Below are 26,337 nucleotides of genomic sequence, written 5' to 3'. Positions count from 1 at the left end.
TGCCCGGCTGCCTCCTCTGCCCAACCACACTCAACTTCTGGTGATGTGACTCTTGTCTTCCCTTCTGCTAGTAGATTGTATGCTTCTTGAGGGCAGGCACTGCATTGTTTTCAGTGTCTAGGTGGGAGTAGACCCTCAGCATGAGTTACGAAGGAATAAATGCTTTTCGTAGGTTAGGTGGGCAGTTCACCTGGTTGGGGCTGTGGATGGGTGGAGGCTGCAAGGACTCCTGAATTGTTCCCCACAATCCTCATGAAAGGAAAGGATTATGGCCATCGCAGTTGTCCTAAGGAAGCAGCAGACGCTTAGGAGGCGATTAGACCAAGGACACATCAGCACTGGGATTTGAACTAGGTCCCCTGGCTCCGTATCCCATATTCAGCTCTAACCAATTATCCAAGGACACATGTGGGGAAGGGGATAGGGAGAGACAGGGCCAATATTGCAGTCCCTGCCTCTGGCAGCTCTTACCTCGGTAGCACCTCTTCATATCGGGGCCCAGCCACATGGAGTCAGGACAGGCACAGGTGTACTTGGGGGAGTGGATGGAGATCTGGGGGGCAGGAAGGCACAAGTATTCACAGCCACCATTAGGCTGAGAGCTCTGCTCACAGGCATCAGGAGCTGAGGAGAAGAGAGAAAGAGAGTGGGGTGATGGCTCAGGCAAGGAGAAACTCTGGACTCCAGGGGCAAGGGGAATCCTTCCCTTTAGATAGTCTCCCAGACCTGTGGGGCAGCCCCATTTAGAAGATGAGGAACCTGGGGTTCAGGAAGGGAACATGAAGAACCGTAGATGTCCTGACTCCCAGCTTAGGGCTTTCTCTAGTTCATCCAGTCATCTGTAGGTGCCCTACGATTCCTGCAGAATCACATGTTTAGGGACCTCAGAAGCCATCGAACCCAACCCCACACAAAAGAGGTTCACACCATCACACATCCAACTAGGGGCCATTCAGGAGATCTCCAAGGAGTGGAACCCACACACCTCGAGGAAGCCCCTCTACTTTGGAAAGTTTGCCTGAACTCTGAGAACCCCCAACTTCAACGGTTCCTGGTTATTCCCTTTGGGGTCAGGTGGAAGAAATTGCTTCTTCCCCTCCCCAGATTCTTGAAGACACCGCCCCAAGTCTTCTCTTCATCAAGGTTCCTTCAAGTGAGTCCCTTAGAACAGGCTCCAGGCTCTTGACCATTCTGGTTTCCCTACTCTAGGCATTTTATAGTGAGCTCTTGGAGACAAAATAAAAGCTGACTCCCAGCCTCTTGTGGCCAGAACTAGAAAGGAGGATGGCCTGAGAGCCTGGGTTTCCTCCTTATTCATAGATGAACCAAAGGTTGGAATTGAAAGGAACACTTTCTTTTTTTAGACAATGGGGTTAAGTGATTTGCCCAAGGTGACACAGCTAGGCAATTATTAAGTGTCTAAGGCCACATTTGAACTCAGAGACTCCTGACTCCAGAGCTGGTGCTCTATCCACTGTACCACCTAGCTGCCCCTGAAAGGAACACTTTCAAACCTACTAGGTGAACCTCCTCATTTCAGAGAAGAGCAAACTGAGGTCCAGATGGGGGGTAGTGATCTCCCCAAGGACCCCAAGTAAGATAAGAACCCAGCTCTCCTAACACCCAGGTCAAGGGTCTTTCTTCATGTATAAAGGAAAGAAACAATAATTTTATTGTGTTATTTGAGAAATCAATGAGAAAGGGAGTTTCAGATCAATAACAACATCAAATCTGACTATGGGTAAGTCACTTCCCTACTCAGAGTCACAGTTTCTCCAGTTGTAAGACTAGCTGGCCTCTAAGGCTCTTTCCAGTGTTGGCATTCTGTAGTTTATGCTTCATTACTTTTGAGCCACATCTACTTTTTAATGTAAAACAGTATTACTTAAGCCAATCCATAACATCCCAGAGTCTTCAAGGCAGCCAGGTAGTACAGTGGTTAGAGCTCTGGTCCTGGAGTCAGGAAGATCGGAGTTCAAATCTGGTCTCAGGCACTTATCATATCACTTCTGATTGCCTCAGTTTCTTCATCACCCTCCCAGGGCTGTTATGAGGTTCAAATGAGAAAGCATACCTCATCACTTGCAAACCTTTATTGTTTGTCCTTCATTCTCAAGGAGGACCATGATATCAGCAAGAACATTTCACGACTTGTAAGTGAATTGGATTTAATTGATGAAATTCTGGTTATTATCTCTGAGATGGGTCACACCTTGGAGGTCATCTGGCTTAATCCACACTTTGAAGAATTCCCACTAGCCCATCCCCAACAAATGGGCACCCAACTCTCCAAGAAGGAGAAAACTACCAGTCATGCTGGCAGCTCCTTCTACCTGGGGACTGCTCTCATTGTGAGGGATGTCCACCTCATGTCATGTCAAGTGGATCAGAAATCCACTCTCCTGAGATGCCCCACACCCCATGGTCCCTAATCTTTCCCACAAAGATCTCGTCTGGTCGTTCTCCAACACAGAACCAAGGTGAGACAGTCACAAGCCACATCTTATTCCCCAGAGAAGCCTCCAAATGACTTAATTGCCTCCAAAAATCAGACCCACCTTTTGAGGATAGAAATTTCCTTCAAAATGTTGAGCCACAAGAATGATCTCAAAGCAAGTCCTGAATGCAGCTTCCAAAGAGGAAACAGAAATTATCTAACTATGAGGATGTGTCTATAATCACTGCCGATCGGCCCTCACTAGGGTGGAGAAACTCTGGCATCTTTATCAAATCTCTCCTATTTTCATGGGGCTGGATAGTTACAGAATGGAGTCGAGGCTTTCGTTGGATGCTTAGATGATGTAGGGGATCAGTTGTGGAAGGGCTGTTCCACCCATCTTACAGATGTGTTAGGTGAGGTCTACACAGATTGAGAAATTCATGTAAATTCAAAGAGAAAACTAATTCATTTCCAAACTCCAATCCAATGCTGACCAGGTAAGTGCTAAGGGCAGGGAGGGGAGCTCAAGGCAAGAGGGTGGGGGGCACACAGGTGGGAGGGCACCTACCTTTCGGCTGCTTCAGCTCATGGAAGATGACGATGTCATGAGGGTTGTTGAGGTTCTCAGCCAGGATGGAGATTTCGAGGCCATTCAGTCGGTTGGCACTGAAGATGGCTTCGTTCTCCAGGTCCGTCCAGAACACTTTGTCCTGTGAGGCACAGGCAAAGAAGTGGGGGCATCTTGACCCGAGCTTCCCAAGGCTCCCTCCTGGGGCTCCCCTGAGTGGCTCATCCCATTCTGCTGCCATCTCTCTCGATTTGACTTGGAGATCCTTGAGAGTCTTTTATCACCTTTCTTTGGAGCCCCAGCACTTAGCACATAGTAGGAGGTTAATTAATGACCTTGGACAAGTTCTGGCTTTGTCTTTTGTGAAACGAGGGGGTGAGGGGGCAATGGCTGCTGCTGTATGTACTAACTACGAGCCAAGTGCCTGTGATCCAGGACTGAGTGAGGGACTGCCCCTGTGAGATCACTGGTACAAGGATGTCAGGAAACAAACATTTCTTACATCCTACTAAGTGGGGTAACCTCATTACAAACATGATTTCATTTGATTCTCATAACTGCCCTAAGAAGTAGGTACTGTTACGGTCCCCATTTTACATATGAGGAAACTGAGGCAGACAGAGGTGAAGTGACTGGCCCAGGGTCATACAGCTAATAAGTGTCTGGAGCTAGATTTGAACTCAAGACTCCCTGACTGGGCACTATGGTGGCCCTTAGCTTTCCAAAGGTCACCTACTTGATGATGGGAAGACTTATCTGAACTGGTATAAAGTGAAGCAAGAAGGACCCAGAAAACAATATAATCATGACTCCAATCACATAAATGGATAGAACAACAGCCTGAAGGCTATGATTCTAATGATCAAGCTTTGTCCCAAAGAAGAGGGGAGAAAATATAATTCTCTCCCTTTTTTTGTGGCAGAGTTGGGACCAATGAATATGGAACACAGAATATTAGTTGACTTTATTTTCCTTTCTCCCTTTTAAAAAATTATTACAAAGACTGACTCACCAGGTAAGGGAGAAAAGGATATGATCAGAATAAAAAATTTTTAAAAGAAAGAAAGGTTTCAGTGTAAAAACAGATTCGAGCAAGAGGAATCTTGATCTTTTAAATAGGAGGTTGGAGGGATGAAAAATATGAAACTGAGGAGGTAAGTAGAAAGGACCAACGAATGCCAGAGATGAGTGACTGATCAGAGTTTCTTCCCAAAGAACCAGCAGTTCGACTCTCTGGAGAGGAAGCAACAACATGAATGATAATAGTTGTCTAAAGAAAGAAGCTAGAGCTGCCTAAGTTTTAATTTTCCTCTGTTATTTTTCTTCTTTTATTCTCTGCCATTGAAAAGAATGGAAAGGACAAAAAAAATGGCTAGAGGGAAACTGATACTCCAGATAGGTGGAAAACTTCTAGGGAGGGCACCTCATTAGCTATTAGGAGCCCAAGTCATCTGGGACTAAAGGGAATTAAAAAGAACTAGTGGCCCTAACTAATGAGATATTGTCGAGAATATCTGAACAATCGTGGCAGGCAGGAAATAAGCAGCAGGACGGGGAAAGGGCAAGTTCAAAAAAAGAAAAGAGTCTGCAAAGATTTCTGGCAACCTTCTCGAATAATACTGTCCAAAAGTCAGTTAGTCGAAGGAACAAAAGGATCACTTTTGCAGATGATATAATAATCTACTTTGAAAATCCCAGACAATTAACTAAAAATTAATTAAAGCAATAATTTCATCAAAGTTGCAGGACATAAAAATTAAATTCATGTAAATGATCATTTCTGGGCATAAACAAGCAAACCTAGCAGGAAGAGATAGAGAAATTCTATTTTTTAAAGTAACTACTGGGGGTGGGGTATGAAGCAGCTAGTGGCGCAGTGGATAGAGCATGGACCCTGGAGTCAGGAGGACCTGAGTTCAAATCAGAACCCAGTCACTTCATAATTACCCAGCTGTGTGACCCTTGAGCAAGTCATTTAACCCCATTGCCTTGTAAAAAAACAAACAAAAAAATGACAATAGAATCAGGATAATGTGGCATTTGGGAAAGTGAATGCCATTTGTCTAGAACTAAGGAGTTAATGCTGCGTTCCACTGTCTCCTGCCCTGGCCAGACCTCATCTGCGACGCAGCATGGGGGTCTGGGTGCCATATTTAGAAAGGACAATGATCATTCAGAGTACACACAGAGGAAGGCAGCCAGGCACTTAGTTATTGTGTAAAAATAGGGATGACAATAGCGACTGTATAAACCTCACAGTTCTGTTGAGGATCAAATGAGATGATGTGAATAAAGCTCTTTCTAAAACTGAAAATTACATAGCACTTCCATCCTCTCTCCTCTCCCCTCCTCCACTCTATGCTTCTCCAATCGGTCCTGATCCTGGGTTAAGAGAGGGCCATTCTGCCAACACTGGGGCCCCAGGTTATGCCTGTGAAGCAGCATCCAGCCTTTGAGGTCCTCACTGGTGTATGGCTATGATAAAACCATCACAGACTCTTCAGCCTCAAGAGCTCAGCCCCACATTAAAACTGGGTACACGCATCTTTGGAACTGGAGAGAGAGAAAGCTGGAAGGGTTTTGGGGGGATCTTGGAGGCCAAAAGCATCAAATTCTTTGCCTCTGGCTTCACAAGTGGCTGCAAAATTCCTGACTGATGAAAGGATCACTGGGAAAAGTGTAACAAAATAAATAAAAATGAAATACAAACCAGACAATGCTAATTTTTAATCTTTAAGATAGTCTCCCTTTCGGGAAAGGTAGGGTGGAGAGAGATTGTGAGAGGCTTTCCCCCCTCCCTCTGTATTATAGATCACACAAGGCAACACCTGTCTGCCTAGGGCAGCTGAGTTAAACATAGACAGACTCCTTACAACAGGGATGAACACAGGTGGGGAACATCTCTGACCACAGCAAGCTCCCAGGCCCGGCTTCTAAAGTCTGAAGAGTTAGAACCTCCTAGATGGCATCCCATCCTTTGGGAGGGATTGAAGAATCTTTTGGAAGCTGCCCTCCAGGCCTGCCTTGCTCTCCCTCCTCCCAGGATCTACTGAAGGTTCTACTTAAAGGTTGCCTTCTCTCAAAAGCCTTTTCCAGGTCCACCAGGATGTTGGTGCTGCTCTTCCCTCCCCACTTCTCTCCCCCCACCCCCTACATGGGGAAATCATTTGGAATCTCAGTTTCTAGTGTGTCCTCAGTCAGTCTCCTGGTCAACCTGGCCCTCTCTAAGAGACATGGCTTAGCTTGACTGTGTTATGATTCAAGCATCCATGGTCCAGGAGAGAGGGAGTCCAGTGTGACCCAGCATTTAGAACGGTGAAACTCTTACCATCACTACATTTTCATAGACTTACTATAAACTTTAAAATATAAGATGAACTTTTCTTGGTCCTAAAAATATGCCCTTCTGATATTCCCTGTTCTAAGGTCCCTCCCAGCTCTGCCATCCCCTATTCTATGGTCCCTTCCAGGGCTGATACTTGATAAGTGTTGATCTTACCTCAAACACTGCAATCCCAAAGGGGTGGCTCAGGGTATCCACAGAGAAGATAAGGATCTTCCGGTTGCCACCATTGAAGTCGATGCTAGAGAGCTGATGCAGTTTGGAGTCCACCCAATAGAGACGCTGACTTAGCAGATCTGTCCAGAGAAGAAAGGAGGGAATTCAGGTAAGGTGGGAGGTGTCCATGGAGCCAAAGGGGGTGTGGAGCAGGGAAAGCAGGTCTCCTGGTCATGGGAAGCCAGCACCCCCAGGTATAGCCTTTCCTGTGTGTCAGTAGAAAAGGCTGTGATAGGCCAGCACATGGGGAATGGAGGTGATCTGAGATCCAATGGCAGACCCTTGAATGACAAAACGAAAAGAAAGTCAAGAATATGGACAACTAAGAGCATGGCCTGGGAACTTTCCATTCAGGGGAATGATATTAAAGTCTGCACAAGAATATGGGCCCCCAGCCCATCTCTGGTGCCTGAGCTCATACTTGCAGCCCCACTCACCCACCAGTGTTGCCCTGCCTCACTCAATTCTCACGGGTGTCTATAAAACTTAAAGAGTTTTAGAGTGGTCTGGGGTCACTGGGAACTTCAGTAACTTACCAGGACCACTCAGCTAAAATATTTCAGAGGTGGCACAGCTAGGTTCAAATCTGGCCTCAGACACTTAATAATTACCTAGCTGTGTGATCTTGGGCAAGTCACTTAACCCCAATGTCTTGCAAAAAAAAAATATTTCACAGGTAAGACTTGAACTCAGTTCTTCCTGACTCTGAGACCAGCTCTCCATTCACTAGCCAGGTTTCCTCTTGTCTGGCACAAAGAAGGCACATGACCTAAGCCGGTCCTTGAACCCTTCTTGGAACATCAGCCGCTTTTCCAGGCAGGGTTTGAGGGGACATGATTTGAGAAGATAGGGCACACCTCCCACCCTACTGTTTCCAGGGCTGGGTACAAAACCTAGCACATGGCCCTGGAGCTAGGTCATGGACAGGCTTGTCTGTGTGACTTTAGCCCAAGTCTTAGCCTATCCATTCGGTATCCCCTCTACAGCACCTGTCACTTTCCTGCAGAATTCCACATAGGAAGAAATAGATACTGTCAGCACCTCAGAAGGCAAAGGTGGGAATCAAAGCTTTGAATCCAAGTTTAGTGACCAGCATTCTGCTGGGGAGCTACCTGAGACCAGATTTGAACCCAGGTCCTCCTGACTCCAGGGCTGGTGCTCTATCCACTGTACCACCTAGCCACCCCTTGATTCTATTTTTTAAATAATGCCTTACAACTAGAAGTGTCCCAAAGAATAATGGGATACCTTAATAAACAAAAAGATCCAGTCACTGGAGTCTCTAAACAGAGGCCCAAGCAACTTGGAGAAAAGGATCTTCTTTAGGTAATGGCTGGACCAGAAGAAAGACAGGCTGTATGGCATAACAGAAAAAAAAAACTGAAAACGTGCAATGACATCTGAGCTCTGCTACTTTTCTGTTGTTTAGTCATGTTTGACTCTTCATGGACCCATTTGGGATTTCCTTGGCAGAGATACAACAATGGTCTGCCATTTCCTTTTCCAGTTAATTTTAATGATGAGGAAACTGAGGCAGATAGAGTAAAATGACTTGCCCAGGATCACACAGCTGGTAAATATCTAAGGTCACATTTGAACTCAGATGTTTCCATCTCTAGACCTGGTGCTCTGCACTTTCTGGCACTTCCAGCTGCCCAATTCTACATAACTCAAAGCTATTTCTGTAGGTTTGCCAAATGGGATCATGGAAAAAGAGATGATACAATTTGGACATGCCTAATGACAATATGAGGTGAAGAGTTTATGAACATGGAGAAAAGGGCTGGGGGAATAAGCATTCCATGAGCCACTCTGATATGACTCCCCCCACACACAAAATATTCCAAGGTAATATGCTGCTTCCTAGTGATGGTGCTATAGATCTTCCATAATGTCTGTGTCTGTGTCTCTGTCTGTATCTGTATCTGTATCTTTGTCCATGTCTGAGTGTTTGTCTGTCTTTGTCTAGTCCATTCACATCTTGGCATCAAGTTTCTATTAGGCTATAAGGATCTCTACTGAGTAGATCTGTGCTAGAATGGACACTCCTAGAAAATATCAGGCCCAGAGTGGTGCTGGACATGATGAGGTACTTGAAAAGTTTCCCCAAACTAGTGATGGCGAAGAATAGACTTGGGTTATCTTTAGACTCACCCAGGGTGATTCCATTGGGCCATTCGATGTTGTCCAACACTAACACCTGCCGGTCTACTCCATTCAGGCCCGATTTTTCAATCTTGGCCTGGTCGCCCCAATCAGACCAGTACATGAACCTAGAAGGGCCACAGAGGGGAGAGAAACACAGGCTGAGCACAAAGTAAACACTTAAAAAATACTCATTTGTTCATTCAATCATTCGTTCAATGTCCCACAATAAAAATCAGGAAGGTCAAAGGTAAAGGGAAGACAACAGGCATTTATAAAGTGTCTTTTGTGGACTGGGTACCATTTTAAGTGTATATATATATATATATATATATATATATATATATATATATATGTATATATTTCAGGGGCATCACAATGAAAAAGAAAATTCAGATCCACTAGACTTGTACTAAGCAAAGGCTCCAAGACTGAGATCCTCAGGATAGAGGGACTTAGTTTAACCTCCATCTTTGTCAGAGAATCTTTCTATAACACTCCAGATAGGAACCTTGGCAGCTCTTAGACTGAGGTCAGCCTTCTTTCTGTAATTTCTTCTTTTCATGGAGATCAACTGTACAAGAGATCAGGGAGTAACCGTACAAAATGTGGTGCTAGCACATTCTACTTCCCATTCCTGAAGTCTACTGGCCAGTGGCAGTACACATCCCACATGGTGTGGGGTAGGGTTTGAGCCTTGCTGGCCTTTCCCAAGGGGTTTTAAGGCCAGAATTCATCTCTCCCAGTCTCCAGACTCCTACTACCCCCAAACATGGCTCACCCATGGAGTGGGTCCACAGCAATGGCTCGAGGCTCACTCAGATCATGGCTGAAGAGGGTCTTTCTCCGGCCGCCATCCACGGTAGCCACAGAGATGGTCTTGTTGCCGGAATCTGTCCAGTAGATATGCTTGTGTACCCAGTCAACTGCCAAGCCCTCGGGGGAGTGGAGTTGGCTGTCAATGAGGACCACCTGCTCCGTTCGATCATTGGCCTTGTCGATAAAAGCACTAGAGGGAGCAGAGAGTCAGTTGGGGGCCGGGTAGCCACCAAAGAAGCCCAGAGCAGCAGCCCCAACCACACACGGCTCTCCCTGCTCCACCTGCTTGCCCTGGTCTAGTTGATGTGGCTTGTGATGCTCCAAGTCTCTGCCCAGACTGTGCTGCAGACATGTTTTCTCTCACTTCTGACTCATGGACTCCCCGGCTTCCTTCAAGGCTCAGCTCAGGTGCTGCCTCCTCCAGGAAGTCTATCTAGATTCTCCCAAATCACAGGCCTTCTAAAATCCCTCTTGAAGGACCCTTCAAGGCCATCTAATCCAATCTCTTATTTTAATGGAAAGGAAAATGAGGCCCACGAGAGGGGAATGATATGGTCCCATGGCAAGGCCAGAATTCCGTCCTCTTCTTCCAAACTCAACCCTCTTATTTTGCCATCAAGAGGCCTCATGCAGCTACTGTCTTCTCTCCTGAAAGTACTTTGGAGTTAGAATTTCCTGTCTATGTGCTGATTTCCCTAAGTAGAAAGAAATATTTGCCTAATGAACGAATGGCTGAATCCCTAGGGATAATAAGGAAGCACGGGCTCCCTTTCCCACAGGGTAACTGGGAGGGACAAGCAAGGTCATCTGTGTTTAGAGAATCATTACAGACATGGTGGTACTTGTGATTACTGAAGATAATCTAATTTGACAAACATCTGCTATGGGTCAGGTTCCAGGCTGGGTGCTGGGCTGTCATGACAGCAATGTAATAGTCTTACCTGGGAGGGAGGAAAGGAAGGAAGGAAGGAAGGAAGGAAGGAAGGAAGGAAGGAAGGAAGGAAGGAAGGAAGGAAGGAAGGAAGGAAGGAAGGAAGGAAAGGGAGGAAGAAAGGAAGGGAGGAAAGAAGGAAGGAAGGAGGGAGGAGGGAAGGGAGGGAGGAAGGAAGGAGGGAGGGAGGGAGGAGGGAAGGGAGGAAGGGAGGGAGGAAGGAAGGAAGGGAGGAGGGGAGGGAGGAAGGAAGGAAGGAGAGGGGAGGAGGGAAGGAAGGGAGGGAGGGAGGAGGGAGGAGAGAAGGGAGGAAGGGAGGGAGGAAGGAAGAATTAAGAGGGATTAGGAAAAAGCTTCCTGTAAAAGATGGATTCTAGGTGATTCTTAAGGGAAACAAGGGAAGGGAGTAAACAGAGTTGAGGAGGGAGAGACTTCCAAGCATGGGGAATGAGGAATGGCCAGAGAAAATGCTTTGAGTTGAGAGACAGATGTCTTTTTTATGGAACATAAGGGAGTAATATGGAAAAAGAATGGAAAAGGAGGAGCCTTGAGGTCCAGTGATAAAGGGCTTTGAATGCTAAAGAAACTTTTGTATTTGATCCTGGAGATGACTGGGAATCACTGGAATTTATTGGATAGTGGGGGTACTATTAGGAAAATTACTTTGGTGGCTGAATGAAGAGATAAAAGTGGGGAGAGACTTGAGGAAGGATCCCCCAGCAGGATACAATAATCTAGGCATGAGGTGATAAGGGTCTCCAGTAGAACGATGGCCATGTTGGAGAAATGCCACCATATTGCGAAGGAAGTGGTGAGAAAAAAATGAGGAATCCAAAATAACCCCACATTGGGAGCCTGAGGGTCTGGAAGGAAAGTTTTATCCTCTATAGTAATGCGGGGAGGGTTTGCAGAAAACATAATGAGCTCGGTTTTGGGCATATTGAATTTAAGATGTCTACTGGAATCCAGTTTGAGATATAAGCTTGGAGGTCAGCAAAGAGGATGGAGCAGGAGATGGTCATTCAACCCATGGGAGCTGATGAGATAACCAAGTGAAGTAGTAGAGAGGGAGAAGAGAAGAGGACCCAGGGGTTAGAAGGTGTGGCTGGCCTTGTTACTCTTGTTTAGTCCAGTCGGGTTTTTCATGACCCCCATCTGGGGTCTTCTTGGCAAAGATATGGTGTGGTTTGCTATTTCCTTCTGCTCATTTTACAGATGAGGCAACTGAAGCAAGCAAGGCGAAATTACTTGCCTAGGGTCACACAGAAAGTAAATATCTGAGTTCACATTTGAACTCAGGTCTTCCTGACTCCAAGTGCCTTGTCCGCTGCCCAGCCTAGTTGCCTTGACTTGGACTGGGATTCAGCAGAGAAGGGAGGCTTCCGGTACAGCCCAGGATCCACTGTCCAAGGTCCTGCCGGCTGTTAATTGGCTTATGTCCATGCCTATTGCTCCACTGTGGCTTAGCCACAATGAGTTAAATATTTTGGCTGCAACAACCCATGAAATCATCTGCTACTGTGAGTGATGGATAATGGGGAGTCTGCGCTGATAAAATTACGGGTTTTCTAAAGTGTTGGTGAATGGTGGTGATTAAAGTGGCCCTGAGCTAAGCATCCTCTAGTGGGGATGGCGGCCTACCTTGAATTGTCCCTAAGACACTGGATGGCTCAACATGACCATGGCACTTCTGCATCCCTGCCTCCTTCCTCCCAGTCAGAGGCAACCAAAGCTATAATTTCTATGGGTAAAAAGACTGGGATCACTTAGGGGAGAGGGGAGGAAACAGTCATTTAGGAAAGACACAGGAATGTGAGTGAATCCGAGACACCGCTCGGGATTTGTGGAAAGCCTCCTAGGCTTAGGACCAGGAGCCCTAAGTTTAAATACTGACTGTCCCTTCTTATCTGAGTGATCTTGGGCAAGTCCCTCTCTTGAGAGACAGCATATTAGAGGGACAGGGCCCTGAATTTGGAGCCAGGAAGATCTGGGTTTCAATCTCATCTCAGACACCAACAATGAAACCACAGGTAAGTCCCTTCTCCTCTCTGGACCTCAGTTTCCTCCTCTGAAGTCTATGACCTTTCCTAGAATCTCAGGTTCCCAGTCCATAAAGTGGGTATAATCATGCTGGTGCCACCTTATTTGGATCCTCAATACTGAGAGCGCTGTCTGACACAGTGGGAGCTTGGTAAATACTGGCTACCAGGGGTTCTTAAGGAGAGAGAGGACACAACTCCCTTTCCAGGCTCTCAGGAGGTATCCTCACTGGCAGTGACTGAGGCTGTGTCTGGGACAAGGTCACCATGGGGCTGCAGAAACTGGAGCTGGGTCCAGTGGGGCTTGGTAAAGATGATTAAATGATTCTGTTGGGTTTGGGAATCACCAGGTCCCGGGGGGGTCTTTCTCCACATGGGAGTCAGTCGTAGCTCTAGGAGCCAAATGCGGGGGACAGACAGATTATCTGTGAAAGGTCCCACTCCACGGCCTCTGAGGGAAGACCACTAATACCACCTTCACCCTAAGAGAGGTGGGCAGCATCAGGGCCAATAAGGGGTCTTACATGTAGAGTGGGGGCTCCCTTAACTTGCTCCCCCATCTCCAGGAGTCCATCTGCATTTCCCACTGCAGGCGCCAGGGGGCAGGAAAGCCACTTGCATGGTAACCAATCCCACTAGAAGCTGCAGTGATTCTAAGGCCTCTCATTTCATAGGATTGTCCATCCTGGGCTGAAAGGTACCTCAGAGGCCTCGAGGCCAAGAAGCATTCTTGGGCAATGAAGTGGCAGAGCTGGGTTCGAACTCAGGTCTCTGGACTCCAAACCTATCACCCTGTCCACCTGCTGGGGCTCGAGCCCAAAGAATGAGGTGGGGGGGAAGGGAGAGCCAAGGACCAGACCTTGGGCTTTGAGTCAGACACCCTGAGTCTGAATTGCAGACTTAGCATTTGCTGCTAACAGGGTAACATTGAAGAGGCCTCTGCCTATTTATTGTTGGTGGTGAGTCCTTTCAGGTGTGTCTGACTCTCTGTGACCTCTTTTGGGGTTTTCTTGCAGAGAAACTGGAAGAGTTTGTTAGTTCTTTCTCCAGTTCATTTTACAGATGAGGAAACTGAGGCAAACAGGGTGAAGTGACTTGCCCAAGGTCACACAGCTAGGAAATGTCTGTCTGTAAAACAATACCCACTTGCCAGGGTGGCCATGAGATTAAAATGTTCTTGGGAACTACTTAACAAAATATATAGAAATAAAACACAACATGGGATGATAAGATGTGATTTTTCTAAACAGGTGCCCCAGGGATCTGTGTGGATGGTTAAGGGGTCCCATGTCTACCTGAGATGGCCACATCTACTCCAGAGAACAAATGAGAGTGGATGGAGGGGCCCTTTAGAAGCAGATAGCGTTCTAGAGATGCCATGGGGCACATGTGTGTACACATGCGTGTCTTTATCCACCTATAAGGCTAAGGCCAGCCAGGAGCCTATAGGTTCTGGAGAAGACTCTGCCAGACCCTCCCAAGCCAGAAAATCATTGACTCTCGGTCTGGGGATGGATTGTGGCTCTGCCATTCGAGCACCAAGCTGGCAGAGTGTTGAGCAGTTGATCGCCCAAGGCCAAGCCATCATGGACGATTCTGGTCATGGTGACTCACCAAGATGGCAGACTGTGCCACAGGGCGACTGGAAGAGGGGAGTGAGGACGCAGCCTGCAGGAGCTGCAGACTTCTGAGGAGTGTATTATTCTAGTCCTACATAGAGTCTTCAATGACTAACCGATTACCATTGAAGTCACAAGACCCAGGTTCTAATTCTGGCCCTGACATACCCTAGCTGTGTGATCATTTATGGAGAGGCTTTCTGAGTCTCAGTTCCTTCAGTAAGAATGAGGATACAGGGGCACCTAGGTGGCGTAGTGGATAGAGCACCGGCCCTGGAGTCAGGAGTAGCTGGGTTCAAATCCGGCCTCAGACACTTCATAACGACCGAGCTGTGTGGCCTTGGGCAAGCCACTTAAGCCCATTTGCCTTGAAAAAATCTAAAAAAAAAGAATGGGGATACAAACTCTCTCATGACTCACTTGTCTCAGAGCCTCTGTTTCTTAATCTGTAAAATGGTGGCACTTCTTACTCCCCACTACTTATCTCTTCACATCCCAGTGTTCTCTAAGGATGCTCTTTTTTTTTTTTTTTGGTTTTTGCAAGGCAATGGGGTTAAGTGGCTTGCCCAAGGCCACACAGCTCGGTCGTTATGAAGTGTCTGAGGCCGGATTTGAACCCAGCTACTCCTGACTCCAGGGCCGGTGCTCTATCCACTACGCCACCTAGCCGCCCCTTCTTGAGGGTCCTCTGACTGGGCACACCAGCAGCTGGTGCGAGGGGAGGCAGGGGCTCACCTGTAGATCTTCCGGTAGAAGAGATCACACCAATAGATGCGGTTGGTGGCCACCTCCACATCCAAGGCCACCACGTTCTTGAGCATGGGGATGAGGGGTGCGTAGTCCCGCTTGCCCAAGTTGATCCTTCGGACTTCATGGCGGTTGGTGAAGATCAGGGAGGGGCTCGTGCCTGCTGAGGGGGTGGGGATTGGGGTCAGAAGGAGCTCGAGCCCGGGCAATCCATATTCTCTTTCTCCCTCAATTGTCTCTCTCTCACATTTCCCTTCCCCAGGAGGCCGGGTTCCTCCCTGCCCCCCTCCTCTCCCTCCCCCCACCCCTCCCCACTGCCCCCATTCTCACCGACGGCCTTGCAGTTCTTGGAGAGCGTGTCCATCTCATAACCCGGGTGACACTCACACTTGAAGTAACCCTTATAGTTGATACAGATCTGGCTGCAGGCGTCTGGATTGTCGCACTCATTGATGTCTGTGGGGAGAGACGCCGCCTCTATGGCCACTGGCATTGCCTTCTACCCCGGCTGGATCCCACTCCCACGGGCATTGGTTGCAGGGGCTCTGACACACCAGCCACCAGCCGGGGAGGGGCAACACAGAAGGACTGGGTCCAGCTGGGTGGAGCCCCAAAGTCAGGAGGCAGAATTCAGGCTTTGACATTTGTTGGGGCCTCGATGTTCCCATCTATAAAATGGGGGCATGAACACTCCCACTGTTTTACCTCTCAGAGCACTATAGAAATGTGAATTGTGACTATTGTCACTTCAGCTGTGGGGGTGGGGGGGCACGCAGTGGCTGATGAACAGGATTAGATGGGAATAGCCCTTCGTAGGCAAAAAACGCCTTTCCGGACAGCTGGATACAAAGTGTGGCCCAGGGCAAGTCACGCCACCATCTGAACTTCAGTGACCTCATCCATAAAGTGGAGAATAGAACACACACAGGGCTCGCTTCAGAGGATTATTCTGTAAAATGACAGGGCCCAGACCAGTACACAATACTCTAGGGGGACTCTGACTAAGGTGGAAGACAGAAGGACCCTCACTTCCCGGGTCCTGGTGACTCTGTCCCTCTGAATGCAGCCCAGATTACATCAGCTCTTGTGGGCCACAGCCCACGACTGAACTTGCGGTTCACTACGACCCTCAGATTTGTTTTCAAACTACACAGCACCAAGAAAGTTTCTGAAATTCAGACTGTGGGTCTCTGGTGATGATTAAAACAAAAACATCTCTCCCAGCTAACTCTGAGATTCATGTTGAGCTTGTGGTCAACATGGCTTTGTATGGACTACTGGTGGCATCAGAGAGACTTTGTCTTTTAAGAGAAGCTTCTGAAGGAGAAGTCTTGGGTGGGGCTTGGGAATCTAGCAGGTGAAGACACCTGGAGGGATCATTCCACACACTGAGAGTGCCAGAGAGGCATCAGGCCTGGGCTTAGGCAGCACAGCATCTCCATCCCTCCCAGTCCCTGGGTCCTCACCTCCACACGTCTTCTTGTCCAACAGCTCATATCCTGGTGGGCACTCGCAGGCATAACCGATCTTCAGGTCCTTACAGATGTGGGAGCAGCCCCCATTGTTGTAAGCACACTCATTAGCCTCTGGAAAAAGGAAAGTGGGTCTAAGGCTCCTAGTAGACACAGGAAGATGGGGTGCTGGGGAGGTGGGAGGCATCCTGGGAATTCTGGGAAGGTTTAGGTTCTAAGTTACTTAGAGTTTAGTTTCCTTGATGCTCTTAAGCTGTCTCAGCTCTGGGAGAGAGCAAAGCAAGGGGGTCCAGGCCTTCTTCTCAATCCAAGTTTGAGTCAGTCAACTTCTCTTTTTCCTTTCTCATTCATCTGGGGCATGGGCTCTCAGGGTTCCTAGTGACCCAGGTACCTCGCTCTGTGCCAAGAATCCTGGCTGTACCCTCCCTGGCAGGTAGCCATCTAACCTCTTGAATATCTCAAGTGACAGGGTGTTCACTGCCTGTCATGGCAGCCCCTTTACTTCTGGCCAGATCTCATTGTGAGAAAGTTCTTGCCATCCAGACCAAACTGGATTCTTTGTAACTCCTCTCCCTAAAGTTCGCCCCAAGCCAAACAGGACAAGGGTAATCATTCCTGCTACTAGCTCACCTCATCCCTATTGAATTAAATCTGGAGTTGGTCCCTTCAGGTTCAATGAGTCTCCCAGGGCCTGGTTACCAGCCCTTTCACCATCCCATCTGGGACATGCACCCTTGTCAACACTCTTATGATGATGTGGTAGCCAGGATGGACACCTGGATTCAGCAGAGGGGTGTACATTGAGGGATCTATCTAAGATGCTAAGGAAGCTGGATGGGACCTCAGCAAGCCAGCTGGTTCAACCCTTCGTTTTACAAAGGGGGAAACTGAGGTCCAGAGAATTTAAGCAACTTGTCCAAAGTATCCCATGTAATAACAGAGCCATGATTTGAACTCAGGTCATCTTGACTCTAAAGTCAGGGTTCTTTCCACTGTTCCTATGTTGTTTTCTCTGATGGAGATATCTCAAAATTAGTGTTAGAGGTGCTTTTAAAAAATGTATCATTAGAGCTTGTAGTCAATTAAGACCCCCCTATATCTTTTTTCATTTGACCTACTACTGCCTAGAGATAGGCACCCCTTTTCCATCTTCTCCTCATGGAGTGTTTATTGGAACTTCTTCCCCTTTCAAAGTTCTTGCTCCAGACTTCTGACCCCTCCTTGGGGCTCTATCTCAGATACCTGAGATGGATGCCCAGAGCTAATAAAAGATCCCCCAGTGGTGTTTGTCTCTTCCTTCCAAGCAGGAGTATACAGGAATATTTGGGCTGGGGGGGGTGAAGGGGGAAGATGTTTTCTGCGGCATTGGCCCCTTTGCCCCAAGTGCCCGCTGAAGCTTCAAGGCTGCTGCCCCAAGCGAAGGGACAGGCTGATCCCAAACCCACCCTCCAGTTTCTTCCACCCAGCGTGGCCCCAAGCCAGCAGCTTCAGGCGCCTTGGAGATCCTGGCTCACATCATACCCAGCAGACATGTCCCTGGCCATGCAAAGACACCTTTGCTCAAGACACCTTCCTCCCCCCCCCGGGTCATGCAGAGTGCCCCAAGCCATGCAGAGATGAGCAAGTCCCCTTTACCCCTGGGCTGCCTCTTCCTTCCCTGGGTCGCTGTCGTAACTGAAATAACAATAATGATGATGAAGATGAAGATGATGATGATGATGATGACAATGACAATGATGATGACAACATTTCCCATTTCTCTGTCCCTCACAAGTTCACAAGCACCATGATGGAGGGAGCACCAGAACACTGCCCCGACTTTACAGATGAGTTAGACTAATGGATTGCTCTGAATCCCATGCTGAGTAAAGAGTCAGAATCCAAAGGTCTTCTTCACTGTTAGACCTGCACTTCCCCAAGCCCCTGCCCTGCCTCCCATGGACTCTCCTGGAGTCTGGAAACCCCTTCTCACTCAAGAGCCAAGTTTCCTAGGCCTTCCTGAACCCCAGAGATAAGAGACTGTCATCGGGGGATGCACGATGTTCAAGGGCCAGGAAATGGCCACAGAGACTGAGCTATACTGAGGCCAGTCACCTCATTCACCAAGATATTGTTTCATTTCTAAAAAGTCTTCTTGACATCGCCTTCATCGTGCTTCTCCCTATGCATGGAAGCCGAAGGCCCACCCATCTCTGTTTCTCATCCCTCACCAGTGTCCTCCTCTAAGAGGGTCTTTCATTGTTCTAGATTATTTAGAGGTCTCCAGCCTCTCTAGGGGGAGAAGAACTGACTTATCTGGGCTCCCGGGAATGATGGGGGGGGGGGAGAGGGAAGCTTCTTTCTGACCCCTTTCTGAGCCTTTGCCAAAGTGTTTCTGAGTAAGCAAAGAGTGACCCTAATGAAGTAATGTCTAAACATAGGGATAAATATCTCAAAGAATCATGGGACATGAATGCTATTAGTCTGGGGTCTCATCTGAGCCTCTCATTGATGGGCAGTCAGATGATTAGCAGAAGAGGCCCTGAGGGGTGAAGGAGGGAAAAGGGGTTCTTTGGGTCACCCAGGGCTCTGGAGTAGAAGTGTCCCCTGCAGCACCTCAGGAGGCCAACCCAAGGGGAAGGGGGCAAGGAAGTAGGTCCCAGCAAGAACCCCAAACTTGAAACAGGTCACATTGTTTTTGCCAACACACATGCACCATGCTCACACATCCATGCTCACACAAACACACATCCATGCACTCTTCACTTGGTTAAGTCATGCAAGAGAGACAGGGAGGAAGAGAGGAGGTTTAATGGGTTAATGTCTCCTGGCTGACTTCTATTTTTTCCATGGGATACACTGAGGGGGGGTGACAGGAGGGAAGAGGGAGTCATCCCCTTTTCTGGAAGGTTCTGCCATGTCCAGGAGGGCATGGGGGACAGGGTCAACCCCATGGCAGAGCTGAAGGGGACTTGGGGACAGCTAGCTCATCTGGACCCGAGTAAGAGCCATACCTCCTGGACTTGTGCCCCCACCAGTGATGATGAAGATGGCAGTGATGGCAAAGGTGCTATCTACTGCCATACTGGAACCCCCTCCCATGCTTAGGAAAGATTTACTGACATTATACTTAAAATTGCTGCTTTGTGTTTCTCTCTGGGGTCCACTTGCCAGCCCTTCAAATACTTGGGGATGGCTATCCTGCCCTGTCCCCCACCCCCAGGGATAAGCTCCCTTAGTTTCTCCAGTGGCTCTTCAGAGGACTTTATCTCCAGTCTGCTCACCATCTGGGCCGCCTCTTTGGGATGTACTCCAGGCTATCAAGGTCCTTCATAATGGAAGGAGGTGCTCAATACCCCAGAGGTCAAAGAAGGCGACTGTTAAGCTACCAGGCTTCCTTTCAAAGAAGCCGATGGCTACACTAGTTCTTCTGGTAGATGCCAACCTTGTGGTCAAGTAGGACCCTCAGGGCTTTTCCCTACACCAAACTTTTGAGCTACCTTTCCCAACATCTGCACTTGGTCCTTTGAACTCTAGGGCAGAACTTTTTATTTCTCCCTAATGAGTGTTACAGTGTTTGATAAAAGCCATTTGATTTTGGCTCCTCCCTATCCCCTCCATAGTTCTTTCATATCAGACCCAAATGAGCAGGTTTGGGGGAAGGGATGGTAAAAGTATTTTCCTTCTCCCAGACTGAATCTTTATCCAATCAGTCAGATTTGGAGAATGAAACCACCTTTAGGTCTACAATGCTCAGGACCCATCCCTGACATAGCAGGGACTAGATGACCTGAACCCAATCCTAGATCCCATGTTCCCCTCAAACCCCCGTTCCACCTTTCTGGGAGCCTGGCACGGCAGGGGAGGCATGGAGACCCACCTGGCCAGGGCACCTACCTCTTCACCCATTTGGTTCAATGTTCCCCCATCCATCCTTCTTCTTGTTCCTGATTATTCCAACTATTTGAGCTCCCTGCCCCACTGTCCTCTGCCCCTTCTGACCTCCAGCAGTGGTGACTTTCAAAGTTGGCCTCATTTTCCAAATTTTATATAGCTCATAATCCTATGTTTAAAAGAGGCCAACCCCCTCATTCCAAAAAAAGGAAACTGAGGCTCAGAGTGGTCCATTAGAGTTCTAGGTTTATGCCCTGTCTTCCCATTTTACAAAGGAGAACGAGGTTCTTAGTGCCTACTCCCTGAATGACTTCTCATTGAATCTGAGCTAGAAGGGACATTTGGGGGCAGCCAGGCAGAGCTGGATCTGAAACATGCCTTCCCATCCCTTCTAAGGCCTCTCCTGTAAGTGGCCTCTTGGCGGTTGCTCGAATACTTTCCATGACAAGGACCTCACCATCTACCAGGGAGAGGTTTCTTCCACCCAGTAAAAACTTGTTCATTGGTTTGTGATTATTATTATTATTATTATTGATGTGGAGGTTGCCAGTGTGGGGACTAAGACCCTGGTTCTATCAGCAGGACAGGTGAGAGAGAGAGAGAGAGAGAGAGAGAGAGAGAAAGAGAACGAGAACCCAACTTTGGAGCATGGGGAGTGAGAGGCTGAAGGAAACAGAAGCACAGACTGCCAGAGCTGAAGGAATCTAAGTACAGAGAACCCATTCCTTGTTACTTGAAAGGCAGAAAGACCAGAGAGGTTAGGTGACCTGCCCAAGGTCACACAGCAAATCAGTTGGGAGGAAAGGGCAGAGTAGGAAGGGGCAGAGCCCTGGAGAGCAGCAGAAGGGGGATCAAGGGACTGCCCCCAGCAGCCAGAGGGACAGAGGAGGTGGGGGCCGTACCACATTCTTTCATTGGCTCATCAGACCCGTCGCGGCAGTCCCCGCGACCATCGCACACTTTGCCGCTGTCCACGCACTCGCCACTCTTACAATGAAACTTGCTGGGACTTTCGCATGTGGATTCTGTCGGGTCGGACAAAAGAGCAAAGTCTGTTAGGTGGGCCAGGGAACCTCTTGGCAGGGAGGGGGTAGCAAGCCAGCTGGCAAGATGGCCAGAGGAGGCTGACAAGGGGCCAAGCGTGGAGAAGGATCAGAAAGTCTCCCCCTTGCTCCAAGGCTTCAGGCTCAACTCCTGGGCAACACTACCACAAGCGGTCAGGAGCCTTCCTCTGCATCCTTCCAGGAGGAGGCAGACCGTTCCCCTGGATGGCTGGAATGGGGAAGAGTTGCCTCTCTGTACCTTCCTTCCACATCCTGGCTGGGCCTCCTGCCCACCTCCACTGGATCCTAGGAGATCCAGGGCTGCTCAGAGGCCCTCCCAGATGGAGCAGACAACACTAGGAGGATCCAAAGTCTGTCAAGTACTGACCCACCCGTACGAGAAGCACCTGGAGAAGCCCTGGCACAAGAGTCACAGGACCCCCACATGGAGGTCTTTGCAAGTTTTAGTGTGGCCAGTCCCAGAGGAGCCCCCCACCAGGCAGCCAAGGCAGAGGCCTTGCCTCTCTAGTCTCTAGAGGCACTCAGTCATCCAAGGCAAGTCCCCATGGATACAGCCCCAGCCCAACGACCTACCCTGCAGGCAACCGATCTCATCGCTGGCATCCAGGCAATCCCGCTCGCGGTTACAGCGCTTGGCCCCTGGGATGCAGGTCCCGTCTGCACACTGAAATTCCTCAGCACGGCAGGGGACCACGGCTTCAGAAAGGGGAGAGGAGCACACGGAAAGGGTCACACTGGAGGAACTGCACGCCTCTCACTGTATCAGTTCAGCAAAGATGTGGGAAGAGAAAACTAAGAAAATGTATGGGCTTTGACCCAGAGTTCTAGGACCATGCTCAGTGGGATGGCACCTTCTCAGCTGAATGGTGGGGACACTGGCTTTGACCAGAGGCCAAGCAGAGTGGGGTCCCATTACACAGACACAGTCATTCCCATGATAGAGCAGTAGAGGTGGACTTGAATGATGCAACTGGCTGGCCTGAATGACCTTGGGTAAGTCCCTGGACCTCTATCTATATGATCTTGGAGCCTGTGGCAGGAGGAGGTGGGGAAAGGTGACCTTCCTAAGGCTAATCCCTCTTTCACATGAGGGCTGAAGACAGCTTCCCCCTCACCAACTCTTCCTTAATCCTGGCTAAAGAGGCCTAGCTTCTTTGATTAAATCCTCAGATGGCACAGTCCCCTGGCCCCTCACCATCCCAACTGCCCTTCTTTGCGACATTCTCCCACAGATCCACCTCCTTAATTTGAATGCCAGCCTCTAACTGAGACCTGGCCAGGGCAGGGACAGAGGTAAGGAGGGTTTGGGGCAGCTTGAGATGCCCGCAGAATGTGGCCAAGGAGACGGGTTTCGCCGGGGCATGGATGACGCTGCGGGAAGTGATTGGACCAGGGAGAGCAGAGCCTGCCCTGACTCCTTTCTCAGAGGAGTGCTGTGTAAGCCGATAATAGCAACAAACATCAAAACTAGCCTTGACACGGTACTTTAAAGTTTGCAGATGCCTTCTATGCATTATCTCCTTTGGGATAAACACTTTCTCGAAACCCAAAGTGCTCTGCAAATAGCTTGCCAAGGTCAACCAGGATGGGCTGCAATCTGCATTGTGGGTGCCCACAATGGCTAGGGACATAGCTCCAGGTCTGTCTTCTCAAGAAAGGCTTAAAGGGAAGCAGGAAGGAGATGGGGCAGACCCAGGATGGCCACGCTGGGGTCCTCTTTGACCAGAGGATCTTCCAAGGACTCCTGGCCTCTCCTGGGATGTTTCCCATGTCCTCTCATAGTCTACCTGCTGCCCTGTGCCACATAGAACTGGAGGGGCCCCCCAAAGGGCCCCCGCTTCCCCCACTTCCCTCTCCCTAGAGAGGAACACACCACAGCTGGCCTCATCAGACTTGTCCTTGCAGTCTGCGTCACCATCGCACTTCCAGGTGAGATGGATGCATTCGCCGCTGCCACAAGGGTACTCGCTGGCATTGCAGGTGACTGGAGCTGCCGTGCCCGCCTGGCGCCCACATCGCTCAGGAGCCTCGTCTGACCTGTCCTCGCAGTCAGCCTGGCCGTCACAGAGCCAGCGCTCAGGGATGCAGGCGCTGCTGTTGCATCGGAACTCCTGAGGTCTGCAGGCCTGGGCTGCGCATCCTCGCTCATCACTGCCATCCCCACAGTCATCATCCCCGTCACACACAAAGACCGTGGCGATGCATGTCCGGTTACTGCACTGGAACTCGCTGGGGGAGCAGACTTTGGGGAAGAAGGAAGACACACCCATACCCATACGCGTGAGTTGGGATGCACCAGGCCTCTCTGCCACCCCTAAGTCCCTGGGACCAGGCAAAGTCTTCTCTGAAATACCTTTCAGCTCTGAATCTATGATTCAAGGATCTGGTATCCCAGAAGTCCCCTCAGGTATTAAGTCAACCAGCATTTATTAAGCACTTACTGTTTACCCAGATAGTACCAGGGATACCTTGGATAGCAAACACAGTCCTCACTGTCACCGAGCTGCCTAATACATTCTGGGACACAGACAACCTGTCAGTGGTTGCTTATCGTCTCAGGGAAGGGGTTGGGGTGGGGAGGGAGGGAGAGACAGAATTTGGAACTCAAAACTTTAAAAAAAATTTTTAAAAAATAAATTTCTGAATTAAAAAAATAGAGTCATATAATGGGGGCGGTGAACATGCAAACCAAGACCCTATTGAAACCAGCCCATCCCTTAAACAGGTCCAGTGCTTCCCCACCTCAGTACCTTTGCTCATGCTGTTCCCTACACCTGGAGCTCCTTCCCCTATCTTCTAAATCCTACCCACCCATCCAGGGCCAGCCCAAGAAGCATCCCTCCATCTTCTGGGCCTTCATGGTCCCCCATGGTCCACCAGGGCCTCTTCTGCCTTTCTGCCATAGTGAACATTAGTCCCCATCTCCCCTTCCTAGACTGAGGCTCTCTGTGAGCACAGGCGAATTATCTTTTCATCTCTCTTTGTGGCCAGCAGAGGACTTCCCCCACCCCACCCCAGTTAGAGTAAACTCCTCAGGGGCAGGGGCTGGGTCCCCATCACCCTGAACAGTTATGTGGTACACAGTAGTGATTAATAAATGCTCACTGACTTGCGTTAAGTTGGTATCCAGAGAGTCAACCTTCCTCTAACAGAGTCCCAGATTTTCTGGGAGGTTTGCTGGCTCTATGGCCTTCTTCTGGCAAGCTTTCTGGTGCCTTGGCTAAATGTAGGACCCAGAACTAAAGCTGGTTTTAGAATCGATGTGATAAAAGCTCCCATTTCTCTGACATCTTCAGCCCAGAATGCTCTCCTCACAACCAGTGAAGTAAGATTATCTCTCCGTTTTACAGATGGGAAACTGAGGCTCAGAGAGTGATCTCTAGATCATGAAGCTGGTAAACGGGCAGAGCTGGGATTTGAGCCAGGGCTTGACTTAAGGAAAAACTTCCTAAGAACTGTATGAGGCTGCATTTAGTCAAAGGACTGGATTCAAATCTTGCCTCAGCTACATTTTCCAACAACTTGAGCCAATTCTCCTTCCTAGGTTTTCATTTCCTCCAACTGAAAATGCTGGGGTTGGAACAGACAAGCTCTGAGCTGCCTTCTGGTTCTAAATCTGAGCCTGGGATCCCTCTGGCCTCAGTTTCCTTGGCTGCAAAAGACTGGGAGCTCCTCAGACCCCTCCCACCTGCTAAACAGGAAAGAAGCTCATCCTGAGCTTCAGGCTGGTCAGCCTGTTCCAGCCGGGTCTGCCCGGTCTGCTTTTCCTCCGGGCCCAGGAACCCAGACCTGTGGCCTCAGAACCAGAGTCGACTGGGCCTGCTCTTGCCTGTGGGCCTCGGGCAGGTGTCCTAGCCTCCCAGGACCCTCCTTGGCTTCAGCCCATCCCTTTCTCCTGGGGCCACACTCAGTCACAGAATCTCCAGGGGGAAGAGGCCCCCCACCAGGCAAGGGGACAAGCCATGGTCTGAAGACTTCCTGGGGAAGCTGTGTGTGTGTGTGTGTGTGTGTGTGTGTGTGTGTGATATGTAAGATGTGGGTGTGGTTGTGTAATATGCATGTGATATGTGATGTCAGTGATGCGCCTGAATCTGAATCCTGTACAGTGTGGAGGTGTGAGATGTGGGTGTGGTGGACGTGGCACGGCCCAGCCCTTACTGGACTCATGAGCTTCCCCAGGTGCCCCTGCCTCCCTGGGGCTCAGTTTCCCTGCCTGTAAAGCCTCCCGCGGGGGTGCCCACCTGTGGTGCAGCCGGCTTCGTCACTGCCCATCTCACAGTCCTTCTCTCCGTCACAGCGCCAGGACGAGGGGATACACTTGTGGCTCGAGGGGCCACAGCTCAGCTTCTCGGCGGGGCACACCTGTTTGGCTGCAGGAGGGAGACACACAACCTAGGTCATGGTGAGCAGTGCCCCCGGGCAGTTCATCAGTGGCCTTAAGGACCAGAAGCTGCAGGGCACGGCTAGGGCATGTCATCCAGAAGACACAAGGACTGACCTCCTCACTTTGCAGATGAGAAAACTGAGGCCTAGGGACATGAAGGGCATTGTCCAGGGTCACACAAGAAGTAAAGGTCACGGGTGGGATTTGAATCCATGCTTTCCTACCCTGTACCACAACAAGCTTTAATTCACATATCTGTAAAATAAGGGGAACTGGAGCACAAGGCTAGGAAACAGGAGACCCAAATTCAAACCCCAAAGATGCTGGGTGACCTTGGCTAAGTCACAAGCCTTCTCTGGGCCTCTTCCTTCTCTGTCAAAGGAGGGGATAGAGAAGGGGACTCCCAAGGTCTCTGGCCACTTTAGCCCAGGGATCTATAAGCTCCCACCCAGCAGGACTTCTGGCAGTGCCCAGTTCAAGGCAGAAGCTATGCATAGTGGAAATATGGAACTGAACTTGGGGTCAAGCAGTCCTGGGTTCAAACCCCACCCAAGGGGATCATTAATGACACGATTTTGGCGTTCATGGGGACCACAGGTCATGGAATCAGGGATTAAGAAATGGAAAGAGACTTTGAGGTCATCTTGAGACAATCTCACTCGTTTTACTGAAAAGAA

The 26,337-nt window shown here is 49.2% G+C and overlaps 1 protein-coding gene across 7 annotated transcripts in view; it reads right to left on the bottom strand.

The window, feature by feature from the left end:
• LRP8 (LDL receptor related protein 8) overlaps nt 1-26,337 on the bottom strand; it is a 114,225-nt gene that overhangs the window by 9,124 nt on the left and 78,764 nt on the right. Inside the window, exons 4-16 of one of the 7 annotated variants that reach the window (XM_074221389.1) lie at nt 25,518-25,646; nt 23,150-23,518; nt 21,850-21,972; nt 21,115-21,237; nt 17,975-18,013; nt 16,334-16,453; nt 15,198-15,323; nt 14,856-15,030; nt 9,494-9,721; nt 8,722-8,840; nt 6,508-6,647; nt 3,009-3,150; nt 472-624 (exon numbers count right to left, since the gene is read on the bottom strand). In XM_074221389.1, coding sequence (XP_074077490.1) covers nt 472-624; nt 3,009-3,150; nt 6,508-6,647; nt 8,722-8,840; nt 9,494-9,721; nt 14,856-15,030; nt 15,198-15,323; nt 16,334-16,453; nt 17,975-18,013; nt 21,115-21,237; nt 21,850-21,972; nt 23,150-23,518; nt 25,518-25,646 — 1,986 coding nt within the window. The remainder of the gene's footprint in view (nt 1-471; nt 625-3,008; nt 3,151-6,507; nt 6,648-8,721; nt 8,841-9,493; nt 9,722-14,855; nt 15,031-15,197; nt 15,324-16,333; nt 16,454-17,974; nt 18,014-21,114; nt 21,238-21,849; nt 21,973-23,149; nt 23,519-25,517; nt 25,647-26,337) is intronic. The other 6 variants (XM_074221390.1, XM_074221391.1, XM_074221392.1 and 3 more) reach the window with 6 other exon arrangements.

Source organism: Macrotis lagotis, chromosome 2 (assembly GCF_037893015.1).
Source record: "Macrotis lagotis isolate mMagLag1 chromosome 2, bilby.v1.9.chrom.fasta, whole genome shotgun sequence".
NCBI classification, from domain to species: domain Eukaryota; kingdom Metazoa; phylum Chordata; class Mammalia; order Peramelemorphia; family Peramelidae; genus Macrotis; species Macrotis lagotis.
This window is presented reverse-complemented; position numbering and strand designations above follow the sequence as displayed.